The 21,460-nt window shown below is 41.3% G+C and overlaps 1 protein-coding gene across 1 annotated transcript; it reads left to right on the top strand.

Annotated features, from left to right (window-relative positions):
• The first annotated feature begins 5,920 nt into the window (after nt 1–5,920).
• On the top strand, nt 5,921–21,391 carry LOC107565543 (single-minded homolog 2-like). Its single transcript, XM_016250792.1, has 10 exons — nt 5,921–6,095; nt 7,345–7,427; nt 7,530–7,619; nt 9,781–9,889; nt 10,016–10,101; nt 15,548–15,747; nt 16,455–16,561; nt 17,639–17,786; nt 18,933–19,339; nt 21,024–21,391. Exons 1-10 carry the CDS (start codon nt 5,921–5,923, stop codon nt 21,389–21,391), a joined length of 1,773 nt encoding a protein of 590 aa, XP_016106278.1.
• The last annotated feature ends 69 nt before the right edge of the window (nt 21,392–21,460 follow it).

Here is a 21,460-nt window from a genome sequence, read left to right as displayed (position 1 = left end):
CAGATTTCCATCTGGCTTTATGATCAGATCAGAAGGGTTTTTTGTATTTGAAGGGTAATGGACCTCAAGTCCATATTGTAGCACTTAATTTGGTCTAAACTCACAACAACACCTGTCCACAGACTGCTTTTTCAGAGATATATGCATAACATTTATTTTGAGCAATCCCTATAAAACCATGAATTGCATATGTTTTCACTCAATAAAAATACTGATAATAATGTTTTTTTTTGTCCAACAACACTAATTACTTCTTAAAGTTCTGTCACAGACTCAATTACACTGAGTCTGAGAGTCTGGATATGATTTTACAGTCGACTGATATCTGCAGCGTAATAAAACGCTGAATCAGAGCGGAGGGTAATTTAGCTGTTAAACACACTGCTCTTCTCATTAATCATCACAGGCCGACACCTGGTATATTTTCTCTCTTCCAGTCGTGTGTGGTGGTGTTTTAAAATGAGGAGGCAGTTATATACAGTATATATATATATATATATATATATATATATACACACACATATATACACTTTTTTTTCTACATAATAAATGGACAAAGTGTCAAAATTCTCATCTGTGGTAATTAACAGCATGTAACGTAACATTCATGTAACAGGGACATTAATTTATATATATATATAAATTCATGTCTCTGTTACACTTAATGTTTTCACATTTTCATGGTTAAACAAACATTACATAAAATGAGAGAACAAAAATAATTATATTTTGTATTTTATTAACATTATTTTATTTAATATTTAAAAAAATATTTATACATTTCACAGTGTTTTATGCATCTTTACCTTTATTCCAAAATAACAACGAAAGGCAGTAACAATTTGAACAATATTTTGGAAAGACTTCATTAGTTAGGCTAACATTAGCTAACATGAACTAAGAATGAACAACACTTCTACAGCATTTATTAATCTTAGTTAGATTCTATTTACACCATGGTGTACTTATTTCAAATAGTGGCAATTATCTGCACCTTAGTATTGTAGAACATTATACAACAGTATGCAATAATAACATATTGAGTGTAAATTATCATTTTAATTCAAATGATTAAATTGATGCCTCTGTATTGGGACAATATAAGCCCTCTCTACACCTACCCGATGTGATACGAGATTTGAAAATGGAGGGAAAAAAAGTTCTGTAAAGCATCAAAAATGACTTCGGCACGCGCTTTACTATACGCCACTGAACTTATAACTAGCGTCTTTTGTAGTAACCTTACACTGATGGGCGGAGTTAGTGTAATCACTTCTGCCAACAAGGCGGCCTATTAGTATAATAGACACTGTGTTTTTTAATAGTGAACTGATGTTCAGCTGTTCTTTTTAATAGTCAACTTATTTTCGAGTCATCGTCATTAAAGCCCTGTAAACACTGTCACAGACACGAAGATATATCTTTCATTTCATCACGCTGAATGCTCACTAACTGACAGTCATCACGTTTTCAGGCCAGTTTTATTTTGAGGCGATACTTAGCAGTGATATATTTAAGCGGGTGAGTTGTTTACTTACTTAATATTTAGTCAATAACGCCATCGTTTTCTTCATTCAGGCCGAGAGCTGCACGAAAACAAGAGGCGGGATTTATCACATGAACCAATCACATCCGATCATAATCAATCATTGCCTCCTCTCACGTGATTTTCCCCCATTCAATCTCCATTACCCCCCACTAAACCCACAGCACGCTAAGGGTCTCTGTTGTAAGTCAATGGGCCGAAGGGAGGCAAGCCTCCGCAAGCATTCTACCTGCGGGTGTCGCTGTTGGACAGTGTTACTTTATAAAAACAAGTGACTTTTATATTTTTAATGTCATATTTAGTAATATTTGCATTGTTTAATTTTAGTAATATCGATTATTTTCTCATCCCATTTTTTGAGGAGACACTGCTATTGTGGGAGGCACACAGACTCATGTACAGCACTTCTGTTCAATCAGTTCAATCATTATCTGCTCACCATGTCAGCGATGAAGGCTGCTGTTTATTAGAAATGCAGTAAGTGCAACATGCGAACAAGCTCATATTATCAAAACACCCCATCTGAGAGCTTGTATTTGACCTGCAGGACAGAGACAGACTGTGATCAGAGGAAAACCCTCCAGTGCAGGAAAGGCTGGATTTGTGCCGTGAGTCTGAAGAAGAGCTGAACACGTGAAAGATGATAATGAGCGTGACTCCTGCTAACAGAGGTTAATAACAAGAGTCCTCTCTCGAACCCTCTCTGCCTTACAGTCCTCACAGCCAACGCTTTCTAGTTTCTCCACGCTGATCTGAAACAGGACGGCGGGTTTCTGTGGATTTCTACATGCTATTGAGGCAGGCTGGTTTTTGGTCTCCTCCTGCATTTTCCATGCAGAGCCGGTGAAGCTCATCCATCAGCGGAGACAGGCAGAGAGAAAACGATAGCCCAGTATCACAGCCAAATCTCCAACACAAATAAATGTAGTGATTGTGCTCTCGCGCGGGCCTGCACACTCACGCCATTTATAAAGGCACGCTGCAGTCCGCAGGAAATACTCAGCACACCGTGTCAAATGATGACATAAAATGTGCAAACTGGTTTTTATCAAAGCTCTTCTCAACCAGCTTTCATCTTGGCACAGCAGCACATTTCACATTCAAAACGCAGGAAAACTACCAAAAACACTTTATGCAGTCTTAAACCAACTCATTCTTCATAACACTGGCAAACACACTTTATGATCCATAAACACTAATAACTGGTGCATTACACAATGCTTTCTAACACAAAATTTCTTCACAAACAAGAATGGCAGTCTGCGGTTCAGATTGAGTGAATGTTACACACTCCATATCTACATTACTGCACAAAATTATTTCTGAGCTTTACGTTTTTGTATAGATGGGAATGAAATTGAAAAACTAACACCTGTGCAGTTGTTCAAGCTACATATAATTGTTTGAATATAGTATTTAATATTTTTTAAGACTTGGAATATATTTCAATATGGTATTACAGTGTAAATTATTCAGTTTTGTATTATGTTAAGTTTTGAATAAGTTGATCAGTTTTGTAAAGAGCGTGTGAATGTGTAAATTAGCCAGTGGGTTCACAGAGTTTTGAAAAAGTGAGGACTGAGAAATGGGCTGTGAATGGATCTCTAAATCAAATGCGTTATATTCAATGCACTGGTTTCTGATAATAATTAATATGCTCATATATACTCAGTGTTTGGGAAGGTTACTTTGGAAATGTAACAGGTTACAGATTACAAGTTACCCTATTTAAAATGTAACAAGTAGTGTAACTTTTTCAATGACTTTACTAAAGTAGTGTAACTGATTACTTTCTGATTGCTTTTCTAAATTTCTAGCAAATGTTTTCAGCTGTTAATCGTTCTGAAACATGTAAAGCAGACAGGGTTAATATTACAGTAGAGCTCAACACTGATTACTGCCAGACTTACAGACTCCTTCACTTCAATTCAGATTATAATCATTTCATTCAAAACACAGCCAGCACAAAATCAGACTTTAGCACCTCTTTTTACTTTCAGATCATTCTGATTTTAAATACAGATTTAAAATCATAGTTTAATGAATAGGTATGATATTGTTTTTGAAATCAGATCTTTGCACAGCTATGACAGGAACCACTGGCACTAACAATGCCCTGGAAAACACAGTTACTGGTGTCTCATATTTTAGAGCAGTCAGTGCAATTTGAGAAAGAAATCAATCAAATCTGTATGTGTGTGAAAATATTCAGATGAAACCCCCTTTGTAATCATTAACATTTCATAAATAGCCTAACTTAATTACACAAATAAAAAAAAATTCTCAGTAACTGTAACAGATTAGTTATGTTTATTTAGTAATTAAATTACGTAATTACGTTACGTCTAACTAGTTACTCCCCAACACTGAATATAGTTGATAAATCAATGCGGATTATTTACATTTTCGTCATATTTTCCTCACTACAGAAGCACAAAGATTTATTATGGACTCCAAACAAATATGCACAAACTCAGTGCCTCTGTTTTTTAACATAACATAGAAGTTTTTTATACCCTCGATACCGTTACGCATTTATAGTTAGCGGTAAGTAACGTAAAGCTGAACTTATTCAGACTGGCCTGTTTATATATCATCGACAGACAGGCCTATATGTTTTATGTTTTTGCGTGACAGTGAAACAAGACGATTCATTTTAATTCAAAGCGTTCATCCAAACGCTGCTCGCCGCGTTGTGTGTCTGTCTGTGTGTGTGTGTGTGTGTCTCTCTCTGTGTGTGTGTGTGTGTCTCTCTCTCTTTCTCTCTGTGTGTGTGTGTCTCTTTGTGTGTGTGTGTGTGTGCCTCTCTCTCTCTGTGTGTGTGTGCGTGTGTGTCTCTCTCTCTTTCTCTCTGTGTGTGTGTGTGTCTCTCTCTGTGTGTGTGTGTGTGTCTCTCTCTCTGTGTGTGTGTGTGTGTCTCTCTCTCTGTGTGTGTGTGTGTGTCTCTCTCTCTTTCTCTCTGTGTGTGTGTGTGTCTCTCTCTCTGTGTGTGTGTGTGTGTCTCTCTCTCTTTCTCTCTGTGTGTGTGTGTGTCTCTCTCTCTGTGTGTGTGTGTGTGTCTCTCTCTCTTTCTCTCTGTGTGTGTGTGTGTCTCTCTCTCTGTGTGTGTGTGTGTGTCTCTCTCTCTTTCTCTCTGTGTGTGTGTGTGTCTCTCTCTCTGTGTGTGTGTGTGTGTCTCTCTCTCTTTCTCTCTGTGTGTGTGTGTGTCTCTCTCTCTGTGTGTGTGTGTGTGTCTCTCTCTCTTTCTCTCTGTGTGTGTGTGTGTCTCTCTCTCTGTGTGTGTGTGTGTGTCTCTCTCTCTTTCTCTCTGTGTGTGTGTGTGTCTCTCTCTCTGTGTGTGTGTGTGTGTCTCTCTCTCTTTCTCTCTGTGTGTGTGTGTGTCTCTCTCTCTGTGTGTGTGTGTGTGTCTCTCTCTCTTTCTCTCTGTGTGTGTGTGTGTCTCTCTCTCTGTGTGTGTGTGTGTGTCTCTCTCTCTTTCTCTCTGTGTGTGTGTGTGTCTCTCTCTCTGTGTGTGTGTGTGTGTCTCTCTCTCTTTCTCTCTGTGTGTGTGTGTGTCTCTCTCTCTGTGTGTGTGTGTGTGTCTCTCTCTCTTTCTCTCTGTGTGTGTGTGTGTCTCTCTCTCTGTGTGTGTGTGTGTGTCTCTCTCTCTTTCTCTCTGTGTGTGTGTGTGGCTCTCTGTGTGTGTGTGTGTGTGTGTGTGTGTGTCTCTTTCTCTGTGTGTGTCTCTCTCTGTGTGTGTGTGTGTGTCTGTGTCTGTCTCTCTCTCTCTCTCTCTCTGTGTGTGTGTGTGTGTGTGTGTGTGTCTCTCTCTCTCTCTCTCGGTCTCTCTCTGTCTCAATATTCTCTCATTGGCGATCAAAGCGCCTGAATAATGGAATGGCTGGACGGAATCTGCGGATCTGAGAGGAATATGCAATATAAATTTAAAGATTTTAACATGGAAATAAACACGGGCTTGTGAAATGGAGGACTGAGGACATGGACACACTGAACAGACCGTAAACTCATTACTATGTTTACTTGTATGCTGATCGTCATGGATTTATTAGAAGTTTGTATTTTTGTATCGCTGTAATTTGCTTATTTTTAACGTTTTAAATCAAAACGCCAAAGCGCTGATGCTGGAGTGCAATTCCTTTCTAAACTATATCAAAAGTGATGTAACGCGACAGGACTGGCTGATTTATTGAAGGACGCATTTACAGTCGTGTAGTTTATTTATTCGTTTTAATTCGCAATAAAGCCCAGGACTCTCCAGTAGCCGATCTCTGACTGCAACAGAAAGGAGGACTCGCAGGAAAACACTAATAACCCGACGAGCATGACCCTAGCGTCGCGTTCTGCTCGAGACTAACACAGCAGCAGGAGCCAGAGATGAAGGACAAGTCCAAGAATGCTGCGAAGACACGAAGAGAAAAAGAAAATGGAGAATTTTATGAACTGGCCAAACTGCTGCCGCTGCCCTCGGCCATCACCTCTCAGCTGGACAAAGCGTCCATCATCAGACTGACCAGCAGCTACCTGAAGATGCGAGCCGTGTTTCCAGACGGTAACTCTGCTGGACCACACTGACTCGCAGCTCATCTTCTTACTTTCACTTGATCATGTTGCAGTCATTCATTTCTCAATTCAACTGTTCACGGTCGGACAATTTAATTTAATTTAATTACCCGTAAAGCATTTGAAAACAAACATGTTGGTTAAGTTAATTAGTTTAACCACTCGAAGTCTAAAAGTTTAAAATAAAAGGAATAAAAATTAATAGGCCTAATGATGAAAATGAATATGATATCTGAATTGGTTTTGATCAGATGTGCTGTGCGGGATGAAAAGAAACGGGGGAAACCACCTGAAAATACAATAATAAAGCAGTAATAAGAGAATTATTTATAGCGTTTTCAGTTTCCTGAAAATATTTATTTCGTTGTTCTTTTCCCCTCTCGAGTTTGTACCTGAATCTTTATCCGCTCACACTGAAAGCATCGCACATTCATCTCGCTTGCAGTGAAAATCTGCTTTCTTGCTGAGAGTCCAAAGATATATTTATAACGTGTCATAACAGATCTCAAATTGTAAGATGGATAAATATTTCACAAATGGAAGAAATAGAAAAAATTGACGCTGTAGCGTCTATCAACTTAGGACGAATTAATGTTTCTTCTTTGCTTATGAATTAGTCTATGCAAAATCCAAATTAATCTCAACTATTTAATGTCTTTAATTTCCGTTTTCGGCTACGTGGCAGTTTAGATAACAATATTAAATCATGCTATATGATACGCTGCTGTAAAGAGTACATTATTATACATATTGTCAGTTTGTCTCTGATGGACCTGATAACACGCAATAATATAAAATACGTAATAATCATGCATTTTAGTATTTTGTTTTGCCTTTAAAAAATATTTCTGGAAAAGACATTCTGTCGCAAAATGACCTTTTAACAATTTGCATTAAATCGACATGCGAAGTCTAATCACTTAAAATGGTTTTATTTTATGTAATTATGATAAATGCATTGCGGCTTCAGCATAATTTCCCCCAGATTCACTGCGCGAACTTGACAAATAAGTTTAATTAACATGTGTGATAAAGATTTTAATAACTCCCGTAAAACTGTTTTAAATTAGACTTTAATACTAAGATCTCACTCTGATTTTTTTTAAAACGCTAACTGAATTCTTCACAACGCACACTACATCAGTGAGCTAAAACTCCAGCTGTGGGTGTGATGTGTGCTAAAGGTTTGAACACAGGTCAGTATTTGAGTGTGTCTGTGCTGTGTGTGTGTGTGTGAGGGCTCGGAGAGGCCTGGGGTCAGGCGGCACGGGTCAGTCCTCTGGACATCACGGCCAAAGATCTGGGGTCTCACCTGCTGCAGGTGCGAGTCTTTACAACTGCTTCATATTTTGACGCTAATTTCTTGATCCAATGAACCAACGATCAAGTGTTTGTTATTATGCTCCCTGGTTTTATCTTTCAGACGCTGGACGGGTTTGTGTTCGTCGTCGCGTCTGACGGTAAAATCATGTACATCTCGGAAACAGCTTCGGTACACCTGGGCTTGTCACAGGTGAGAGTTTAACACGAAACCAGGGTCAGTTCGGGGCCACAGTGATAACACTTCAACACACACATAACTGAGACACAACGCTAGAATTCTATCTGGGGAATGTGAAGAGAATTCATACACACTTTTGTTTGCTCCATATCCTTATTTCTGCTTCTATTGAGAAATTCTGTCTGTTCTGAAGTCTGAAAAACACTGGGCTTCTGCTTGTTTAATAGGTTTAGATCTTGTATCTGGGAATGTAAAGAGACCAAACACATTCAAAGTGTGTGTGTTTTAAAGAAAACCAATGTAGAATTGAATTAATGGAAATACAATTAAAAACATTTTTTACTTATCTTTAGATACTGAGCTGAATGTAGGCACATTAGGATAGGGTTGTAATTTTTAACTGTGATGCCATATATAGGAAATCACAATATCAGAAATCCCTGACTCTTACTGAGATCATTTACTATTTATTTATTCTCCCTCATGTCCTTCCGAACCAGTTTGAGTTTCTTCCTTCTGTGGCGCACTAAAGCACTTTGATAACCCAACAACTCTAGTGCACATCGACTTCCACTGTATAGATAAAAAACAACCACATTTCTCAAAATTTGTTTTGGAAGCAAGTGAAGGTGTGGAAATGATCACATTCTGGGTGAATTATCCCTTTATGGAATTCGTCCGTGCTGATTCGGTGCTTTAGTAATATTAGCACAGCTTCAGGCCTTGTGCACGTTGCACTTTCCAAATTACATTTTGCTTCTAAAAATGAGCAAACACCAACACATTCCTCCATCTGATGAGACACAGAAACTGCATCTGACAGGAGACGAGGAGCAGGACAACCAGAGTCTCAATCAGAAACAGCTTCATCTGAGCCGTGAAGAGAAGAGTCTGCTGCTGCTTCAGAAGAAAGGGACGAGTGCTGCAGAACGCATGGGATGAAACCTCAGCTGAATGTTTCAATGGGCCCTTTTCACATGCGGAAATAAACCAGCAACAACAACACCTATCATGGGAAACTCTATTTTTGCTCCTGCTTTTCCACGACTTCACAGAATAGGAAAAGAGATGGACAGCAGACAGAAGAGACATAGATATGGAAATTAACGGTCAGCATGTAATCCCAGAGATGTATTGGTTTGGGTTGAGGGATTCCTGAATTTGATTTGAACTAAAAACCAATACAAAAAAAATAAATCTGTATTAGAACTATTGTAATTGCAGTCACACGTTAAGATAATAAAATAATTAAAACTGAAAACATGCATTTCTTAAAGTCAAGAGATCGTGTCCATCATGTTTAGTTGAGGAGCATTAAACGAAGAATATCACGTGTTTCCTTGATTTATAGAAAAGATCAACTAAAGGTCTTGTTTGTAGACCCAGGATCTATAGTCGTGCTCCTGAAGATGTCCACGGGTGAGTTGGAGGGAAAACGCTGTTTTTATAGCTAGTCAAAGCAGCAGCGGCCGCGAGACGAGCTCCATCGCGCATGATGCTGTCGTGCGGGAACACCTGTGTTTGCTGACTACTGAGCATTCAAATGCGCTGGTCACTGCAGACCGACAGCGTGAAGGGCCGAGAGCCAGACTCCGAGCAGATATGAAGCGAAGCACACAGCAGTGTGTTCAGTAAAGTGCGCATTCCTGCACGGACGCGCCGCTGCGCTACAAAGAGCAGATTATCGCGCCGCGTCGCAGCTGCGCAGAAACTCATTTGTCGCTGAAGTGCTGTGGAGTGACCTTCTCTGTGTGCGATGTGCCCTGCTAATTTACACACAAAAATGGATCAAAGTCCTGCACAGAATCCGCTTTTGTTTTCACATGCAAATCGTGTTTTTATACATGAACTCTTTGCAGCGGGAATCAGACTGTCTCTCTTTGAGATGGACGCAGATCAGTTTCAGACAAACAGGAGCTTAGCTTCACACACACACACACACACACACACACACACACACACACACTTAAAACCCTGTTCACAATAGGCATTTTTGTGAGTTGATGTAATCTTCTTAAATGACACAGATTCTCATCTTAATCTCAGCTGGGTTTCCCCCCACTTTGCAGCTATTTGACTGATTTCTCTTTATGCCTCCTGACAATTATCTGGCAAAAGGCAAAGCATCATGACTGAATGATGGTTTAGAATTTGATGTGTGTGTGTGTTGTAGGTGGAACTGACCGGTAACAGCATCTTTGAGTACATTCATCCATCAGACCACGACGAGATGAGCGCCGTGCTGAGCGCACACCAGCCTCTGCACCCACACTTCCTGCAGGGTATACACACACACACACACACACACTCTCACACACACACACACACACACACACACTCTCTCACACACACACACTCACACACATGAGAATTAAATTCATATTCATCACAAAGCTGATCTGTTGCAGAGCTGGAGCTCGAGCGCTCGTTCTTCCTGCGCATGAAGTGTGTTCTGGCGAAGCGGAACGCAGGACTCACCTGCGGTGGTTATAAGGTGAGTCCGTCTCTCTTCAGCTGTTCTAATAAACCATCAAACACACGCACATGTTTTTGTTTGGAATTAAAGCAGATGATGGCCAGTAAAATTATATTCTCTTGGTTACTTTCCCGCGGGCGTTATTTTTTGCAAGCTCATCTCAAAGCCGAGTTTTGCATTGCAAATGTCATTAAGTCAAAACATTTCTCAAGAGATCGAGTTCACATGGAGAGCTACTTTAGAGCCAGATTCACTGCCATTTCACTGTCGACACTGTGCTGCATGAACTGACCCTCAAAGCTGATCTGATTAAATGTAGCAAAGACTCGTTTGAACGCAGACCGCGCATTTGACTACATCATGAACCGATGACATTTTCCATGCATCTCCACCCGCTTCCCCAGTGCTTCATCAGTCAGGCTTAGGAGATTTGTTTGAAATTTACCTTGGCAATAAACAAGTGGTTTATGTTAAGTAGAGAATAAATCAGGCTCTGGATTCAGAGGCGAGTCAACAGGACAAAGAAATATCTGAGTGTGTATGTATGTGTACTTGTTTATGCTACATTGTGGGGACCAAATGTCCAGCGAGGGGCCAGCAGTCTGGGGTGGCACAGAAATCTTCATTATTTCAGTATAAAAATGTGTTTGACTATAAAGTACTGGACTGTTTTACTGCCTAAAATACAACTGAATACAATACATTTCTACTTAATTGTAATTGAGATATTTGTGAACTAGATCAAGTAATGCTGAGTGAATATAACAATTTGTGTATTATTCCCCACCTCCAGGTATTTTAATAAATGGGCTCACTATAGCTCTATTGCTCAGTCAGCTTGGTTCTGCTTCTCAAAACCCCCAAAAGCTTGTTCTCCAACATTACTCATGGACGAGACATGTAGATAGCGATAACAATGTGAAAAAGCACATGCCAGAATGTAAAATGAGTTATTTTATGCATTTAAATTGTTTGATTTTTGTTTGTACTTTTCAAATTAACAAAAAAAAAAGTGCGCTCCTTTTCTAGAATACATTTACATTTATTAATTTAGCAGACGCTTTTATCCAAAGCAACTTACAATTGGGGAATACATCAAGCGATTCTTCTTAAAGAGGCAAACAGACATAGGAAGTGCTCGTCATACCAAGTTTCAAGCATTGTTCAAATAAGTACAAGCTAGACAGAGAAAGATGAAAGAAAATAAAAAAATATATATATTTTTAGGATGAAGTCAGATGGATAAGGGTTGGAAGATCGTTCCAGCAGCCAGGAACAGTGAACGAGAATGTTCTGGAAAGTGATTTTGAGCCTCTCTGTGATGGTACCATGAGGCGTCGCTCACTAGCAGATCCCAGACTTCTGGAGGGGATGTAGATTCGTAGTAGTGAGTGGAAGTAGGCGGGTGCTGAGCCTGTGGCTGTTCTATAAGCAAGCATCAATGTCTTGAACTTGATTCGGGCCGCAACCGGTAGCCAGTGCAAGGAGATAAAGAGAGGTGTAACATGGGCTCTTTTGGGCTCGTTGAAGACCAGTCGTGCCGCTGCATTCTGAATCATTTGTAGAGGTTTGACTGGGCTTGATGGAAGTCCAGCCAGAAGAGCAATGCAGTAGTCCAGCCTAGAAAGGACAAGGGCCTGGACAAGAAGTTGTGCAGCATGCTCCGTTAGAAAGGGCCTGATCTTTCTGATGTTGTGCAATGCAAACCTGCAAGATCGAGCGGTCTTTGCAATGTGGTCTTTGAAGGTCAGCTGGTCATCAAAGATTACACCAAGATTTCTGACCGAACTTGATTGGGCAATTGTTGATGAACCTAACTGAATGGTGAAATCATGCTGTAGAATTGGAGTGGCAGGGAAGACAAGAAGCTCAGTCTTTGCCAGGTTGAGCTGTAAGTGATATTCTTTCATCCATGCCGAGATGTCTGCCAGGCAGCCTGAGATCCGTGCAGCTACCGTTGGATCATCTGGTTGAAATGAAAGATAGAGCTGTGTGTCATCAGCATAGCAATGGTAGGAGAAGCCATGTGCCTGTATGATGGGACCCAGTGATGTTGGGTATATGGAGAAGAGGAGGGGTCCAAGAACTGATCCCTGAGGAACCCCAGTGACAAGTTGATGTGCTTTGGATACCTCCCCTCCCCAAGACACCCTGAAAGACCTACCAGTGAGATAGGATTCAAACCAGCGAAGTGGAATCCCTGTAATGCCCATTGAAGAGAGGGCAGACAGGAGGATCTGATGATTGACAGTGTCAAAAGCAGCAGAAAGATCCAGCAGAATAAGGACTGATGATTTGGAATCAGCTTTTGCAATCCGCAAGGCTTCTGTGACTGACAGTAGCGCAGTCTCAGTTGAATGGCCACTCCTGAAACCTGACTGGTTAGGATCCAGTTTGTTGTTCTGTGAAAGAAACAATGATATCTGGTTGAAAACAACTCTTTCGAGGGTTTTCGCTATGAATGGAAGGAGAGAGACAGGTCTGTAGCTATCTGTAAGTGAAGTGTTTAATGTAGGTTTTTTGAGCAGTGGGGTTATCCGAGCCTGCTTGAATGCAGTGGGGAAGGTGCCTGTGAGGAGAGATGTGTTGATGATGTGTGTGAGTGCTGGTAAGAGTGAAGGAGAGATTGCTTGGAGGAGGTGTGAGGGGATTGGGTCTAGAGGGCATGTTGTAGGATGGCTGGAGAGCAGAAGTTTTGATATTTCTGTCTCAGTGAGGGGACAGAAGGAGAAGATGGGAGTTTTTGCAGTGGGTGGGGTTGGTTTGAAGTCCTGTGTGTGTGGGGCTGAGAATTGGCTACTGATTGTTCTGGTTTTGTCTGTGAAGAATGTGGCGAAATCCTCAGCTGTTATAGAAGTGGTAGGAGGTGGTGGAGGGGGACAGAGGAGAGAACTGAATGTTTTGAAGAGGTTACGTGTGTCTGGAGCGCTGTTGATCTTGTTGTGGAAGTATGAAGATTTGGCAGTATGGACTTCAGCAGAGAAAGATGAAAGCAAATACTGATACATACTCAGGTCTGACGGATCTTTTGATTGGCGTCATTTTCTCTCTGCTGCCCTGAGTTTGGTCCGATGCTCACGAAGAACATCGGATAACCAGGGGTAAGAAGGGGCAGCCCGTGCTGGCCTGGAGGAGAGAGGACAAATATCATCTAGACAGGAGGTTAAAGTAGAGCATAAAGTGTCAGTTGCTGCATTCACATCCAGAGATGAGAAATGGGTAGGTGAGGGAAGAGAGGAGGATACAACGGAGGAAAGATGGGAGGGGGAAAGGGAGCGTAGGTTTTGTCTAAAAGTAACCGGTATGGGGGTTGGTGGCACACAGGTAGAAAGATGTAGGTTAAATGTAATGAAGAAATGGTCAAAGATATGTAGGGGTTTTACCAAAATGTTGTCTGCAGTAGAATTGCGTGTGTAAATTAAGTCAAGTTGGTTGCCTGATTTGTGAGTGCTTGTAGTGGTAAGGCATTTGAGATCAAATGAAGCTAGGAGTGAATCGAAGTCTGTAGCATAAGGCTTGTCCAGATGAATGTTAAAGTTGCCAAAGACTAAAAGCGGACTGCTATCCTCCGGGAATGAGGACAGCAGCTCATCCAGCTCCTCTAGGAAGGTGCCCAGTTGGGAGGTAAATTACCACAACACGTAGTTTTATAGGAGCTGTTACAGTGATCGCATGAGATTCAAATGAGTTATAATTGCATAGGGGAGAGTGGGTTGAGTATTTCCAATTGCCAGAAATGAGCAGAAGAGTGCCCCACCCCTCCCAACCTTACGGGGGGTGTGAGAGAAAGAAAAGTTGTTAGCTAGAGCAGTTGGGGTTGCTGAGTCTTCTGGACGAATCCAGGTCTCTGTCAAGCCCAAAATACTGAGTGTGGATTGCAAAGAAAAAGCAGAAATGAAGTCAGCTTTGTTGACAGCTGGCTGACAATTCCAGAGACCCACAGAGAAAGAAAGAGGTGCAGTAGGAGATGTACTGATAGGACGCAGGTTAGCAAGATTGTGTTGCCGTCTGCAAGTGATGGTAGAGTGTTGTTGAGAGACAACCGGAATGTACTGAAAACACATGATAGAGGTGGAAGGGAGAGGACAGAAAGGAGTGTGCAAAGGGAAAAATGAGAGCACTTAAGTGCATTGCCCAGCTTTGTTGCTCGGTTAAAGTCACGCAGGTAAAGTCGCAGGTCTTTACACTCGCAGGTCTTTACACTCGCAGGTCTTTACACTCGTAGGTCTTTACACTCGTAGGTCTTCACACGAGGGCTGAACGCTTCCGCTGACAGACAACAAACAAAGACACAGCCACCTGACACTTCAGAGAAAACAGCTGTGGCCGCCTTGTTAATTAGCACACCCAAAAGCCTATAGCAGGGCAATTGCTCAAATCGAAACTAAAGTTCGCACTTAAGTGCAGGAACGGAGCAATATAAATAACAAAAGCTCCTTCTTAGCCGATGGCTATTACTCTAATTACAAATAAAGTGCAATCAAAAGTGCACTGTACTCTGTGCTCACATTTACTTGTGCATTAAATTACAAATAAAAAAAATACATATCAGCTTGTGCCTTATGTGATCTCAAATTGCAGAATATTCTAGTGCATTTGAGAGACGTTCTATAAAGTGATGCATAGACATGCATGTACAGTTTGCAGCTTTAATCACCTTTTTGTTAATTTCATGACTTAACTGACGACAGAACTTAGTTTCTTTTGCGCTTTATTTATGATGAAGCGATGTAGAGTGTGCTCGTCATTTTCGCGTAAAGTTGAAGAGTGTGCACCGTGAGCACAGTAAAACGGCTGTCAGGACAGGGAAGTTTGTTTTTCCATATAGCCTAATAATATCTCATCAGACCGCAGTTCACTGTTGTTCTACTGAAGCTTATCTGGAACATGTTCCGCGCTCGTTTTTTCGAATTTGAAGTGTACATCTGAAAAGTCTCCCGTTTGATGTGGATGCAAAGATATACGGCTGTTCCGCGTCTTTATAAATTCATTACTTGTCGAGAAAAAAAGCGACAAAAACAGCAGTTTTGAGTGGGGTGGCCAAAGGGGTGGTCAAGCTTAGGTCAGTGGTGGCCACGCCCCCTCCCGGACTCCGCCCCTGCCCAAAAGAAGAGTAAAACCTGACATTTTTGACATTGACTAGGGAAAAAATTATTAAAAATATTAAATGATGTTTACACACACACACACACACATTCTCTCTCTCTCTCTCTCACACACACACACACACAATCACTCTCTCTCTCCCACACACACTGTCTCTCACACACCCACACACACACACACAATCTATCTCTCTCTCACACACACACAGACACACCACACACACACTCTCTCTCTCTCTCACACACACTGTCTCTCACACACACACACACACACACACACACACACACACACACTGTCTCTGGGCTGGAGCTGCTCTCCAGATGGCGAGAGCTGAGTCTGAAGCGTGTGCTGTGTGCAGGTGATCCACTGCAGCGGTTATCTGAAGCTCCGTCAGCTGCTGATGGACGTGTCTCTGTTTGAGTCCTGCTATCAGATCGTGGGGCTGCTGGCGGTCGGTCAGTCTCTTCCTCCCAGCAGCGTCACCGAGATCAAACTCCACAGCAACATGTTCATGTTCCGCGCCAGTCTGGACCTCAAACTCATCTTCCTGGACAGCAGGTGAGCTTCACTCCAACACACTACTGTATCCCACAATGCAATGTGCTCAATGTGACCAGGGGTTCTGCAGGCTTCACCAAGGCAAATTTAAGACTTTTTCCGAGCAAGTAAATAAAATGTAAAGACTAAAATGAAAAGAACACAATATTGTCAGTACGGTCTCTTAATGTGAATGTCTTAAAGTTGGAAAATACAGCTTAAAACAGATCTCCATTAAATTCAGATATATGTTCTTGATTTAATCAAAAATATAATTCATTTTGTTTAATTCCTCAAAAGAAAAGTCTTCATTTTGCGTCTCCAGTGAATGGGTCTTGATTTAAGGATGTTTAGATATTTGTACTGTACAAGACAAAATTACTGAGATTTTTTTTTTGCAGTTCATGCAACATTTAATGCCACAGTTCTATTAATTTAAGACATTATGTTCTGATTTAATTCTGTGAATTAACACTTTTGAAGAAAAATCTCATGTTCAAATCTCAATTTCAAACATGGTCCAGATCAGTACGAGCTAAACCAGGATATGAAAGCACAGATGATGATATTTTTGAGTGGAATGTAGTTCAGTGCTCAAACGTTTCTTGAAAATGGTCCAGATAGCATGAGGTTCAGAAGATCATTTCAACAGCGAGGAGCAGTGAATGAAAACATTGCTGAACGAGTGTGTGTGTTACAGGAGGGTAAATGTCTTGTTTGTGTGTCAGGGTGGCCGAGTTAACAGGTTACGAGCCACAGGATTTGATTGAGAAGACTCTCTACCATCACGTCCACGGCTGCGACGTCTTCCACCTGCGATACGCACATCATTTACGTGAGTCGCTGCATGCGCTTCATCAGCGCTTCTCAGCCGTGTTCCTGGAGCTCCACCGACACACACACGTCAGGTCTGGAGTGTGTGACGAGCTGACGACCGAGTCAGGTGTGTGTGTGATCGAGCAGACGGGCCATGTTTGGGCTGCGCTCCAGGAACCCGATTGAGAACCGCTGGATTATTCAGTCAACAGTGTTGGGGAAAGTTACTTTTAAAAGTAATGCATTACAATATTGCGTTACTCCCTAAAAAAGTAACTAATTAAGTAGTTACTTTTTATGGAAAGTGATACGTTACGTTACTTTTGAGTTACTTTTTAAATCTGGGACGGGGCTTGCTTGTTTGTTTTTAATATAAAAAGTGATTATTTTACGAATGTAAAAGCCCTTTCTCACTAAAAGTGAAGTGAATGCGCCTCAGGCTGAAGGAAATGTAAATTCTGGTCTGTACAGTAGAGGGCGCCGCTCAAACTAACTACATGAAGAATATGACGCAGGAGAAGAAAGTTCAACACTATTCAGCAATAACACAAATCAAACACAAATGTGTCATTTCTGATTATTAGTATGATTGAATTGGATCATCGAAGGTCAGCAGCAAAGACACTGGTTAATAAAATGGGATTAAATACATAAGTGATATTTGTCTTATTTAACAATTATTGCAGGTTTGTATAATATTCTGAGTTTGCATTTGACAGTATTTATTAATTGTGAGGAGCACTGAATGTGTTTGTGTGCAGTGAGATGAGTAAACACATGTTGATATTTAGTCTAGAACTACAGTAAGATCATGTTCACACACAACACTCTGCACTCACTCCTGATTTCTGTCACCATGGCAACACCAGAGCTGCCACTCAACACATGGAAACAAAGTAACTGGCATTACTTATTTAAAAAATAACTCAGATATTTCCTTCTGAATCAACAAGTAATGCGTTACTTTACTAGCTACTCAAAGTAATCTGATTGTGTTACTTGTAATGCGTTACCCCCAACACTGTAATTCAGTCTGTGTGTGTGTGTGTGTGTGTGTGTGTGTGTGTGTGTGTGTGTGTGTGTGTGTGTGTGTCAGTGCTGGTGAAGGGGCAGGTCACCACCAAGTACTACCGGATGCTGGCCAAACAGGGCGGCTGGGTTTGGGTGCAGAGCTGTGCAACCATCGTTCACAACAGCCGCTCGTCTCGGCCGCACTGCATCGTCAGCGTCAACTACGTCCTCACGTGAGTCACCTTTCACCTCCAGCACAGCACTTCTGTAAGATTCATGAAGGGAAATATATGACTCTTTAAAGCCCCAAACACACTGCACGATTTCCGGCTGTCCCAGACAAAAGATTGGCATCGTGAAACAATCGTGGCTCCTAATCTCATGTCGTACAGTGAGAGAGGTTCAAAGACAGCTATTGTCACGGTCTTGCGAGCAAAGATAGCCTAGGATACAGCATGATCACTGCACAGTGTGTTTGCTGCTACGACCCACGTTTACTGGCCAACCAATAAAACTGCGACATGAAATCAACATCAACACAACATTGCGTCTACACACACGTCGTAGTCAAGTTTATTAGATCCATGTCGCACAGTGTGATCTGCTATTATCTTATAGGATTGTTAAATCGTGCAGTATGTAAGATTTAAGGAATAAAGTGATACGTAAAGTGATAAAGTAATATACCAATATGGTCTCGAAAGCATAACGAGTTTCAATAGCAAAATAAAATATTGAAAATACAACTTCCAATTGATCTCCATTAATTTTTAATTCATTTTACAACAAGAACAAAAACAGTTTAAGGCTTGAATATCTCCGCTCTCAACCACTAGAATATGGAAATAACCTTTACTGTATTTTCTGATAACACTGCAAACAAAAGAAAATCTTCCCCTGTATTTCTGCCTTGTTTTCCAGTATTAATATCTAAACATCCTTAGATCAAGACATGAGATGCAACACGACAGCAGATAAGAAGTCTTGTTTTATGAAAAAAAACTATCAAAAGTTTATGATTAAAATGAACAAATATCTGCCAATGTAGTCTGAAAAATCAACTTAATTCAAATGGAAACTAGTTTTCATTCCCCATCGACAGATATGTGTTCTTAATCATAAACGCAATTCTTTTTCAGTTTCACAGAAAACAAGACTCTTCATTTTGCATCTCCAGTAAATACATCTTGATTTAAGGATGTTTAGATATTTGTACTGAAATATGAGGAAGAGATTTAGAGATTTAGCAGTTCATGTGACATTTAACACCACAAGTTTCTGCTCTGATTTAAGACAACTTTCAGACCTTAATTTATGGACGTTAGACTTGTTCAGACCCGCAGAAACCCTGTGTTCACTAATGCGGTGTATCTCCGCAGCGATGTGGAATATAAACAGATGCAGCTCTCTCAGGACCAGAGCAGATCCAGACCGTGTCTCTCCTATAAGACCTCGAGTCTGGCAGCTCCTCAGGACTCACGCAAACAGCTGAAAGCCAAAGCAGCCAAGATCAAAAGCAAAGCCCCGTATCCGCAGGTAAGAGCGCTCGCAGGCTCACCCGGGAACGGTTTCCAGACCTCGCTGCATGCTGATGAAGCGGAGTGTCCCTCGTGGAAGTCGAGTCCCTGCAGCCTGCCGTCCTGTCAGGAGCAGACCCAGGTCCCCGAGCCGTCCTACACACAGTCCTACGCACACACACCTGCGCAGACGCAGATGCGCTCCGGCCGGCCGCACTGGAGCTGCAGCGGCGCAGATAAAGCAGCGGCGCACTCCTGCGCATACTCAGGTAACAGCCCACACACACAGACACTTTCTGCCGCTCTTAAATCAGAGCAGAGTCTTAAATTCAGAAAGTCGTGGCATTAAATGCTGCATGAACTGCTAAAGGAATCTCTTCCTCAGTATTTCCGTCTTGTTTTCCAGTACAAATATCTAAACATCCTTAAAACAAGACACATCTACTGGAGAAGCACAATGAAGATAATGAATGAAGAAGTCTTGTTTTCTGAGAACTTGAGCAAAATGAAGTGAACAAATATCTGTCAGCGGGGAATGAAAACTTGTTTCCCTTTGAATCAAGTTTATTTTTCTGACTCTATTGACAGATATTTCTTCCTGTTTTAATCATAAACTCATTTTGATCGTTTATTTTTTATTATAAAACAAGACTTCCTATCTTCTACAACTTAGTTTTTCAGTGTATCTTGACTTATGAATCTTTAGACATTTTTTAAACCTTTATTTTACCAGGAAAAGCACATTGAGGTTAAATATCTCTTCTACAAGAGGCTAGGATTGTCAGTAACACAAAACTCACGTGGGTCTAGCAAATAGCATCCATCAATGCACACAAACAGAAATAAAATAACAAATAACAATAAAAAGAACCAATACATAACTAAATCAAACAAAGCATCTACAACCAGATGTTTCTGCCTCCAAATCATTCAAAATCACTTTTAAAACACCCAATGAGACCAGCTCCTTAATTCCTGGACCGAAGACTATAATTACTTACATGTTTTTTACAGATATAGGTCTGAAGATATGAAGGAAGTGGAAAACAAGACAAACTGAGGAAAAACATCACATTTTTGCATTGTGATCAGAAGGTGCAATAAAAGTTATTTCCATATTCTAGTAATTTTTGTATTTATGTTCTGTAAAATTAATTAAAACTAAAATTAGAAATAAGTTAAATTAACATATTTTGTTAATTTCAATTTATTCCATACATTTTCTTTACTTGGTCTTAACTGATTCGAAAAGCAATGAATGGCTCTTTTGATCTGGCTTTTGCTAGTGAATCGCCTAAACTGAATGATCGAATTCACGAGTTTGAATCATTTGGAGCGGTTCCAGCGTAAATGACTCACTCAATTGAATAGGTTCGTCTGTTCCTCTTTTCGCGTCTTCAGCCATGTTTACACGACACTGCTAGCACTACTACCGACTCAGCTCGCTAGTTTTATGTCATTAACTGCAACAAGCGAAAAATCCATATTTCCATTCCAAAGATAACATCCAACACATGATAGAGCAAACTTTATCATTCAGCCGAACTGTCCTCGTATGTTTCAAACACTTCAGCTCTTATATGTTCTTACTCCACACATCTATTAAATGTTTTCTAGCATATTTCTTTAACTTCTCAGGTAAATGTCAATATTGTGATCCCTTTCAGATGCGGCCGAAATTGCAATAACAGTGGTTACATACACATATATTTAATTGTTTGATCAAAATTATTGCTAGGGACAGTTTAGTAGTGGCAGGATATGGATACAGTAGAATCAGGGCAGCGCTTGCAATGGCAAGGTCATGGGTTCGATTCCCAAAGAAAGCAAGAACTGATCAAATGTGCACCAAGTGTACAAAGGATAAAAACATCTGCTAAATGCATGAATGTAAATGTTTGATTACCTGCATTACTGGACGGCACGTCTAACGGCAGCGACTCTGTCCGTCAGGTCCTGCGGGCGACGGCGCATTCACAGCCCAGCTGCTGCAGGGCGGCTACAGACCCAGCGGGGCGTTTAAAGAGGAGCCGGGTCAGAACCACAGCAGCAGAGAGCATCAGGCACTCCAGGGCTTCAGCCAGCAGACGCAGAGGCGCAGACTCTCGGAGCGGAGCCACACGGAGGACAAGAGACTCCTGGTGGCCCAGAGCCAAGTCTCTCTCAACCTCCACCACGTCTGGACCAAACACGTCCCATCAGGACCCTACGCTCTCAGCCACTTAACGGATGGGTACCGGGCTGAGGAGGTGCACCGGACCCAGAGCCCCGCCGGCCCTCATTACATCAGCACCTCCGTCATCATCAGCAATGAGAGGTGACCCGCTGCGCTTCTGCTGCTTATGCCAAACCACAGAGCATCTGTTCACATGCGCAGCAGTGAGTCAGGA

Source organism: Sinocyclocheilus grahami, unplaced genomic scaffold (genome assembly GCF_001515645.1).
Source record: "Sinocyclocheilus grahami isolate Dianchi unplaced genomic scaffold, SAMN03320097.WGS_v1.1 scaffold1007.1, whole genome shotgun sequence".
Classification (NCBI taxonomy): domain Eukaryota; kingdom Metazoa; phylum Chordata; class Actinopteri; order Cypriniformes; family Cyprinidae; genus Sinocyclocheilus; species Sinocyclocheilus grahami.
Note: the sequence above shows the minus strand (reverse complement) of the source record. Positions and strands in the feature narration are given on the sequence as shown.

Excerpts from the sequence above, each read along its gene's own strand:
- LOC107565543 (XM_016250792.1), top strand. The coding sequence starts at position 5,921 with ATGAAGGACAAGTCCAAGAATGCTGCGAAGACACGAAGAGAAAAAGAA. Across the intron at positions 7,428-7,529 it reads TGGGGTCTCACCTGCTGCAG|ACGCTGGACGGGTTTGTGTT; the intron begins GTGCGAGTCTTT and ends TTTATCTTTCAG. Across the intron at positions 16,562-17,638 it reads GCGATACGCACATCATTTAC|TGCTGGTGAAGGGGCAGGTC; the intron begins GTGAGTCGCTGC and ends TGTGTGTGTCAG.